A 9,262-nucleotide genomic window follows, 5' to 3' on the forward strand; every position below is an offset into this window, starting at 1 on the left:
CCGATGCCAAGTTGCTGAAAATTAGCATGTCGTCTACACTAATAGTAGTACAACCACAATGCTGTCAGTAGTCCGCTTCACCAAGACACAGGAGTCCGACTGGCATTGCACGAATCCAGTCTCGCACAGGAACTTGGTCACGGTCTCATACCAAGCGCGTGATGCCTGTTTAAGCCCATACAGGGCTTTGCGAAGCTTCCATACCGTTTTGTCGTTGCCCTCGGTGGGTGAAGTGACGAAGATGGTTTCAGCAAGATTGCTGTTCAGGAACGCCGTTTGCACATCGAGCTGAAGATGATCCCAGTCCAGTTGAACAGCCAGAGCAAGAATAGCTCGGATCGAGTCGTGACGTACAACTGGGCTGAGGGTTCCGTGTAGTCCACGCCATACTGCTGCGTAAATCCCTTTGCAACCAGCCTGGCCTTGTACTTGTCAAGTGATCCATCAGGCAGTGTCTTGCGTCGGAATACCCATTTGGTCTGCACTGGACGCACATTCGCTGGAGCGAACACTTCCTCGTAAGTGCCATTGCGACGCAGGCTGTCCAGCTCACTGTTGATTGCTTGACGCCACTGTTCTGCGTCGGGCCGAGCCATGGCTTCCTGCAACGTAAGCGGGTCGCTTAGCTCGCTGACCAATGCTGTCTCCTCCGCGTTGTGCGACTGCTCGTAGTCCAGCCTACGCACGGATTTCTTCTTGATGCGCGTACTGCGACGAGTTGGCTGTTTTTCCGCGCGAGGATCAATGAGATGGCGCTCCGGCAAGTCACTCAAAGGTTGACTGCCATCCGCGTCACTAACCAGTTGACTGCCATCAGAGTTCTCCATCTCGATGTCTTCTTGGATCGCTTCGAGATAGCGAAAAGGTGCGACCCCATCCACTGGCTCGTCATACACCTGCGTTGGTAGTTCTCCATTCAGCGTCACCGTCGTGTTTCTCGGTACGCTTGACTCAAAGAATACTGCAGTCATGGAGACAATAGCTCTCCCACTGCCTCCGTGACCACTGGGTACCCAAAACCGGTAGGCGCCGCTCTTCTCGTACCCGATGAAAATCGACTTGATGGTCTTTGCGTCGAGCTTGTGACGCTGTGACTTCGGCAGTAGGACTTCAGCATCACAGCCAAATACTCGAAGCCTGCTCAGCACTGGGGCGCCGCCAGTCACCCGCTTCGAACGGAGTCTTGCCACCAAGTACCTTCGTTGGGCAGCGGTTCCGGATGTATGCAGCCGTCAGCACCGCGTCACTCCAGAAGCGTTTCCCCAAACCGGCAACCTGCATCATCGCTCGCGCCATTATAACGACGACTCGGTTACTGCGCTCAACCTTGCCGTTCTGTTGTGGTGTGTATGGCGTGCTGAACTCCTGTGCAATCATGTTTTCATTGCAGAAGTCAGCGATTTCTCCTCCCACGTATTCTGCCGCATTGTCGCTTTTCAACACCGCCACTCTTGCACTCGGGATCACCACCTTGAGGTTGGCGATGCACTCGCGTAGCGCGCTCAGCTGGGTGGCCGAGCTCTTGTCCTTGACAGGGAAAACTGAGGCGAGATGGTATGGCTCGATCATCATGCTCACCATGCCTGTATAACCGTCCCGTGACGTGGTTTCCATTGGCCCCACATAATCGATAGCGATCACCACCTGCCCGCGCTTGAGCTTTCGCGGCTTCTTTTCCAGAAATGACACACTGGCCAGTTTCCCAGCTGCACAGGACCCACAAGGGAGCAGCTGCGAGCTTCGGGTTGTCACATCACCGGCTTTCAGCAACGCCTTCAAATCCCGAGCATTCAAGTGGCCCAATCTGGCGTGCCAGATAGCTAAGTCGTCCAATTGGTCTCCAGACGCGTATTCCACCTCAGCACAATTGCCTGTGCTGAGGGCCGATACAACATACAGCCCACTGGTGCGACGTGTAGCAAGTAGCTTATCGTGACCGCTGGTGATGACACAATGCTCACGATTGAAGGTTGCCGTAAGGCCAGCTGCTCCGACCTTGCTATAGCTCACAAGATTGCGCTTGAGGCCTGGGACGTACAGCACGTTGTCCATTGTGCAGGTACCGCCAGAGACGAGAGGTACGTGAGCCGTTCCGCGATGCGTAGCGCTCAGCTTCATGCCACTTGCAGTCGTAACCACGATGTCATTGTCCATCGTGTTCAGGCCATTGAGCAGACCACGCGATCCCGTCATGTGACTCGAAGCTCCTGAGTCAATGATCCAGTCAGCTCCCACCGACTCTGCACTCGAGCTGACTTGGAAGGAAAAACCGCTTTCCTCACCTTCGTCGTCGTCTTGTCCAGACGTAGCAGCGTGGCCAAAGGCACCACCAATTTGCTTGGCCTTGCACTCGTTCTTGAAGTGACCGTACTTCCCGCAGTTGAAGCACTTGCCCTTCTTCGCGCCTGGCTTTCCGTGCGTAGCAGCAGCAAATGCATTACCACCTCGCACAGCCTGCGTTCCACCACGCTTTCCGCGTTGCGTCTGCGTCGTGCGGCGCCTGGCTTCGGCAGCCGCCTTGATCAGCACTTCCTCCATCGAAGCACACGATTCCAGCGATCCAATGTAGCCATTCCAGTCAGGTCTCGGCCTCTGAAGGAAGTTGCTCTTCTTTTCCGCGTCCGTCAGAACTACCTTGTAGCACTCCAGCTCAGCAAGCATCAGGCGCGTCTGGCGGACGTGCTCCAGCATGTCGCCACCAACGTCGACATAAAGCGACATGTACTCTCGCTTGAGAGCCCCAACGGTTGTGTCACACACGTGACGATGCGTCTTCTGCAGCGCCCCCAGCATGGCCTTCGGGTGCTGAAGATCAGCCACCAACGCAGCTTGATCATCCGTCAGCGCTTCCAGAATGATGGTCATGGCCAGCTTCTGCTGCATCTCCAGTTGGTGCAGCGGTCGCTCTTGCTGCCGTAACGGCCGATCGGATTGGCCGGACTCTTCGTTCTCGAGCTGGAGCAACGTCGGTGCGGGCTTCAGCACCGCGCTCCATACGTCCTTCACCTCCAGGTAAAGCTGGAGTTGCCGCGCCCAGACTCGGTAGCCCGTTCCGTCGAACTTGCGAAGCTTGGTCGTGAACGCGGTCGTGGTGTTGGCACTCATAACCTGTCGAGTTGGTTGGAAGGAGGCGGTTGAGGCGAAGAAGGAGAATTAGAAAGTGAGTGAGATTAGAACTTACGCAAAGCCTGCTTACACCTAGTCTGCCTGCAGTCCTTGGGTATCGTGTCCAGTCCAGCACGCTGTCGTGTCCTACCTTGAAGTAGACCTTGAAATTGCCAAGATGACTCAAGTTACCGTTGCACCTGCGGTCTTACCACTTGATGACGCGTGATATGTAGACCGTGTACCGCACTGTGCTCACAGAGTAGCACGTTCCGACACGTTCCCGATCCCAGAGAACATCCCTTCAGATGCTGCTGCGCCGCTCATGTGCGCTGGATCGACCGTGTATTCTCCGCTTAAACGCGAGGGAGTGAAGGCTGGTGACCGTGTCGGCGTCGTGGGGATCGGCGGCTTGGGTCACCTCGCGTTGCAGTTCATCGTGCACTCGATGCGACTCCGATTGCTTTCTCAACGTCAACAAAGAAAGAAGAAGAGGCAAGAGAGTTCGGTGCAACCGAGTTCTACAATCTCAGCAGTCCGGAAGATGTGAAGAAGGCTGCTGGTACTGTTGTCTTGCTACTGGTGACGGTTGCCGCCCCAGACCTGCCGTATAACACGTACCTCAGTCTGGTTCGCAAGCTTGGTACACTAGTGATGCTTGGTGTTCCAAACGACGACATTCGATTTAAACTCATGTTTCTTGTGGGGACGGCATCCGTGTCGTCGGGAACTTAGTCGCAGCATCCAAGACGTTGCTGATACTCTCAAGCTTGCAGCCGAGAAAAACGTGCGCCCGATTGTAGAGAACCTACCGATGGATCAAGTGAACGAAGGTATTGAGCGCATACAAGAAGGAAAAGCTCGCTACCGCATCGTGCTGGAAAACTAGATTGGTCGATCGCAGGCCGGTTATCGGTGCGACCGAAGTCTGTGAGACAAAAATCGGGGCCTAAGTGAAATTGATAGAAGAGGTCAAGAATATTGGATTATCAATAACCGTAAATAAACCTTTTTTATCGACAAGATTTATTATATTTTAAATAATGTACCGACAACAATATGTATATGCGCTTGCTGCTAGACTGCAGTATTCTTAGCCATTAACGATTCATGTATCATTGCAAATACCTTACTGCTTATGAATAGCCTCGACCTAATTTGTTAAACGACAATGCGGGTCCATCCAAACCAAAGGACTACCAGAAATACTGAAGTATTGCAAATCCGTTCGAGGTAACCGCAACCAATCGAAACAGTCCATCCAATCAAGGTGCTTGGGTTTCATCTCTGACGTTCGAGACTTCAGGGCGTGGATCTACAGCAACAATGAAGTGACAGGATCTCCTTCTCTGTTTCACTTCTTCTTTGACAGAATAAACACCAGCGATCGATTTCAGCACAATGACCGGCTGGAAGACTGCTCTCGATGTCGTGACTGCGCTTGGACAAGTCATGTTGAACCTGAGTCTAGGTCCAGACATGTACACAATTCACCGTCGCCAGAGTATCGGTGAAATGCCCGCGCTGCCTCAGGTTTCGATGCTAGTAAATTGTCACTTGTGGTACGTTGATCACATCAAGCTAGCTGCCATGTGAAGTCTTGCTCCTGCTAAACTAAACTACGCTGTTTTGAAAAAGGATGTGCTACGGTATTCTACGCGATAGTATCGGTCGCAGTCTCTTAGGGCTTCGGACAGCTTGCTGCGGCTGTGTTTAACCTCATTTACTTTCACTGGAGCTCGAAGCAAGCGCGTAAGGACACGCTCAAGTTGTACGTAGCAGCGCTCGTTCTGCACTGTATGATCACGATCTACTTTGTGCTGTCGCTTGCTGGGGCGACTGGGCAGTCGAACTATGACTCGAGCAATCTACTGGGATACTTTGGTGTCCTCATCAACGTTTGCATGTTCGCGTCTCCGTTCGCAACTCTTCAGCATGTCGTGCAGACGAAGTCGGCCGCTTCGATCCCATTCAACCTAAGCCTCATGATTTTCGCTTCATCGGTACTGTGGGTGGCCACGGGTCTACTGGACAGCGACTACTTCATCACGGGCCTCAACTTGGCTGGTGTAGTGCTGGGTGCCATCCAGATCACACTGTACTACATCTATCGCCCGGGTCGAGGCGTAGTGCAATACTGCGCAAATGGAGAGCTACCTGTCGTCGTATCCCCAACCTTCAAGAGTGCTGGCATCGCGATGACCATCGAGAGTCCCGCTTATAAACTTAGGAAGACTTTAAAAGAGAATATAGCGATATCTAAGCACATTTCGCTTGCACTTTCAAACCAACAAGTGTGGTCATCTGATTGGTCGACTAGTGCAATGAGAGCACCTAACCCAGCAAGTCATCCAAACTGTCTAGCGTCACTGTCCTCATAATACAATCCTTTGTACAGAAGAAGAGGGAACTTGCTAAGTATCTACTAGACGTATAATGACATCTATGCAACGGTTGGTGACACTAAACACCAGCCGGTGACGAGCTCACCAAAGTGCGCAATGTGTAGCCTCATTTCCACTTTTACCAGCTTATTTCCACTCGACAATGGGTTTCTGGTACACTTTCCTTGGGGTCGCGACCGCTGTTGCTCAAGCCGTGCTGAACCTGAGTCCTGTTCCAGACATCACTTGTGTTCACTGACGACAGAAGATTGGAGAGCTGGCAGCACTTCCGCTATTAATAGTTGCGATGGTTGTCAACTGCCACTTCTGGTACGTCTCCGGTCAAGGTCATTGTAATACACGTACTTGACTTTAACACTTAACATATGCTTGCTATTGTTTGACTCGAACAGGTTAGTGTACGCCTACGTCACCGACACCGCTTTTCGCGACTCAAGTCTTCGGCCAGCTCGCGGCTATCGTGTGCAACATCATTTACTATCGCTGGAGCGTGCCAGACAAATGGAAGGAGTTAAGGAAGCTAAACGCGTGGGCGTTCGCGGCACACTGTGCTCTCTCCCTGTATACAATTTTCGGTCTATTAGGCGCCACGTATCAGTCCAACTCTGTATCTTGGCTACGTTGACATCATCATTGACGTCTGGATGTTCGGGCTCTCCTCTGGGCACTTTGAATCACGTGATGCAGACGAAATCCGCCGCCTCGATCCCGATCAACTTGAGTCTCACGCTTTTCGTATCAAACGACGTTGTGGGTCGCTTCGGGGATGGTCGATAGCTACTACTTTGTTGCGGGTCTGAACGCCATCGGGTCACTGTTAAGTATCATCCAGATCGTCTTCTACATGATTTACAGACCAATCGAAGACGAGGATTCTGTACTATCTGAGGCTACCGAATCTATTGACGAAGTATCCGTTGTCGTCACACCAACAGCAAAGGCTAAAACTGAAGTGGCTTCTACGCAGAGTCCAGTGTACAAGAAAATGATGTCGCCAAGAGCATGTTGAGATACTATCTGGATACTATCACCTTTCAGGAAAACAGTTCTCATTTGTCATTTATCCTATCCTCAAAGACGGGTCTTTTCGAGGGGGATGCGATAGACTGATAGATTGGACTTTTGACTGCTTGGGTGGTGTTCGAAGTCAAGATGACAAGTGAAATGCGCTTATCCATAGGTACAGACGCGTCTTCACTAGCAACGATCGACTTGTTCGGGCGGTAGTAGATGTACACGGAGATCTGCGTGGCGCTCAGAAAGACTCCGGTGATATTAAGAGACATGATTATCTTGTCGTCGTCCACGATCGATAGCGCAGCCCAAAGTGACGTGCTGAAGAGCATCATAACGCTGATATTGATCGGCAAGGATGCAGCAGACTTGGTTCTTATAACATGTCGAATAGTACCCAGAGGAGACGCGTACATCCACAGATTCACCACTAACCCCACGTAACCCAACGTTGTACCCACTTCATCATCGGTCTGGTGTGTGCTTCATGTGACTCCTAGAGCCACGTACACAGTGAAGAGCATAGAGAATGCCACACCACTTGCTAAAAGTCTGTTTACAGCACGACGATCGACAGCCCAGCGGTAGTAGAATACCATGAAGACAATTGACGCCATTTGGCCGATCACTTGCGTGACCAGGAGCGGGAAAATGCTGTCGGTCCTGTACGACCATCGAGACCAGAGGGAGAGCCGCCACTTCGCCTGTTGTCTTGTTCCTGTGAGCTTTGATGATATCGGGGCAAGGGCTCAGGATCATTCCACACTGTGCGATAGTTGTCGCCACTCGAAGTAAAGTAACCCAGTCTCCCATGGCTACCAAAGAAACTGAGCTGCTCGAAAGCAAATTCAAAAATGCTTTCCATCATTGACCTGTTTGAGAGCACCATTGGTATGTGTACCATTGGCACCACTCGTCGAGGAAGGGACGTTGACGAGGAGTCTAAACTCGCTGATGGGAAGGCCCATCCTCCTGATGCAAAGAATTTCGCTAGTCGACACAAAATGTGACACCCACCTTCAAGTACATGTCCTGTATTAATAAACTATACAACCGAGCTTGTAGTTTAGAAACTGAACTTGTAGAATGGTATAGCTTGGGTTTCACAGCTTCAGTTGGTTTTGATTCGGCGAAAAGTACAATTCTGTAGTTTCAAAATTTAATTTTATTGAGTGTAATGTAAGAAATTCTTGTCGTTTCAGGATCGAGTCGCCTCTATTGGCGACGCCAACGCCTGGTAGACCGGGTTCTTAGCCGTTTGCAGTATGCCTTCCTTCGGGGAGATCACAATGGAAATCTGCTTGTCGACGAACTCGAACCCTTCCTCTTGAGCTATCGCAGGCTGCTCTGGTCGGAAACGAATATAGAGCGAGATTTGGATGATACTCAGCACGACACCCGCAATATTCAACGACATGATGAGCATGTCGCCATCCACGATGGAGATGGCGACCCACAAGACGGTGGTGAAGAACATCATGACGCTCAAGTTGATCGGTAACGAAGCAGCCGACCGGGTCTTGACTACGTGCCGAACCGTGCCCAGTGGTGACCCGTACATCCAAAGATTGATCACAATACCGGCATACCCTAATGCTTTGCCTGTCTCGTCGTCGGTTTGATTCGTGACCCCTGCAATGCCCAGCACCACATACGCCGTGATGGCTACATACCCTAAAAGTGCCCACGCCAGTATTTTGTTCAGTGCCGGACGATCACTCGACCACCGATAGTATATCCCCGTGAATACAAAGGCAGCGATCTCTCCGAACAGCTGCGTTACCATGAGTGGAAAGATGCTGTCGGTTAGATACCCGTACAACGCCCTATTGATAAAGGTTTTGGTTAGCGCTCGATTGTGGCAAATACTGTTATGTGGCGCCTCGTACCATAGATGGTTGTTGACGATCATGGCAATCAAGGGAAGCGCGGCCACCTCGCCTGTGGTTTTGTGCTTGTGAGCACGGATAATATCTGGTCCTGGACTGAGGATCATGCCGATCTGGGCAATGGAGGTCACCACGCGAAGCAGAGTCACCCAGACCGTCATGGTCCCGGCTAGAAAATGTGTTGAGGAGATAGAAGCGAGTTGAAAAGTGAGGCGTTCGCTGGAATCGAGGCTCGATTTTGTTGCAGTCGGTTTCGCTGACGCACCGATTCGAGATAGATGGGATGGCGTTCATTGGACAAAATAGATATTCGAAAAATCAGACTCGATACTGTAGGACGAGCACATCTCGTAACTCGCTGTAACTCACTGTAGCGAGTCTCGCTCTGGGCACTTGAACAGAGCGAGACCCTGACGACTGGCTACGCAGCGCTGGAAGGGAGATGACCACAACTCGATTGCGCGGTTTGGATGGAAAGACCGATTTAACGTCGAGACACACGTCACTGTCGTACCGGTAGCTATACCGTACCTCAGGTCTCTAACCGTTTCGCGCTGTACAAGGCACAATTGTGGTCTATACGCTACGTGCAGCCAATCAGAGATCAGGATTTTCAAAAATACAACCTTGGTTGCAGATGGCCGATAATGTACATGTATCTGAATTTGAAGCCGAGTGGAGGTACAGTAATCAAAGGGGACGGAGGATGATTACATGACCGGAGGTGGACAGATGATGAATCCAAGGGAAGAGAAGTCTGAAATAGCTGCGTACAGGGCGATTGTGACCGGGAGTGAGGACGATGCTTGGAATGCATTGCAGTGCATGGGCCTTCCAATCTGGTTGAGC

At 51.4% G+C, this 9,262-nt stretch overlaps 2 protein-coding genes across 2 annotated transcripts; one reads left to right on the forward strand and one right to left on the reverse strand.

Annotated features, from left to right (window-relative positions):
* Window positions 1-3,430: 3,430 nt before the first annotated feature.
* Window positions 3,431-3,994, forward strand: PITG_17851 (uncharacterized protein; the record flags this gene model as incomplete). Its single annotated transcript, XM_002896347.1, has 2 exons — window positions 3,431-3,651; window positions 3,841-3,994. 2 exons carry the CDS (start codon window positions 3,431-3,433, stop codon window positions 3,992-3,994), a joined length of 375 nt encoding a protein of 124 aa, XP_002896393.1.
* Window positions 3,995-7,722: 3,728 nt separating this feature from the next.
* Window positions 7,723-8,310, reverse strand: PITG_17852 (MtN3-like protein; the record flags this gene model as incomplete). The annotated part of the gene is made up of 1 exon (XM_002896348.1): window positions 7,723-8,310. The coding sequence occupies one exon, from the start codon at window positions 8,308-8,310 to the stop codon at window positions 7,723-7,725; it is 588 nt and encodes a 195-aa protein (XP_002896394.1).
* Window positions 8,311-9,262: the final 952 nt, after the last annotated feature.

This window comes from Phytophthora infestans, genomic scaffold (genome assembly GCF_000142945.1).
Source record: "Phytophthora infestans T30-4 supercont1.61 genomic scaffold, whole genome shotgun sequence".
Lineage (NCBI taxonomy): Eukaryota > Oomycota > Peronosporomycetes > Peronosporales > Peronosporaceae > Phytophthora > Phytophthora infestans.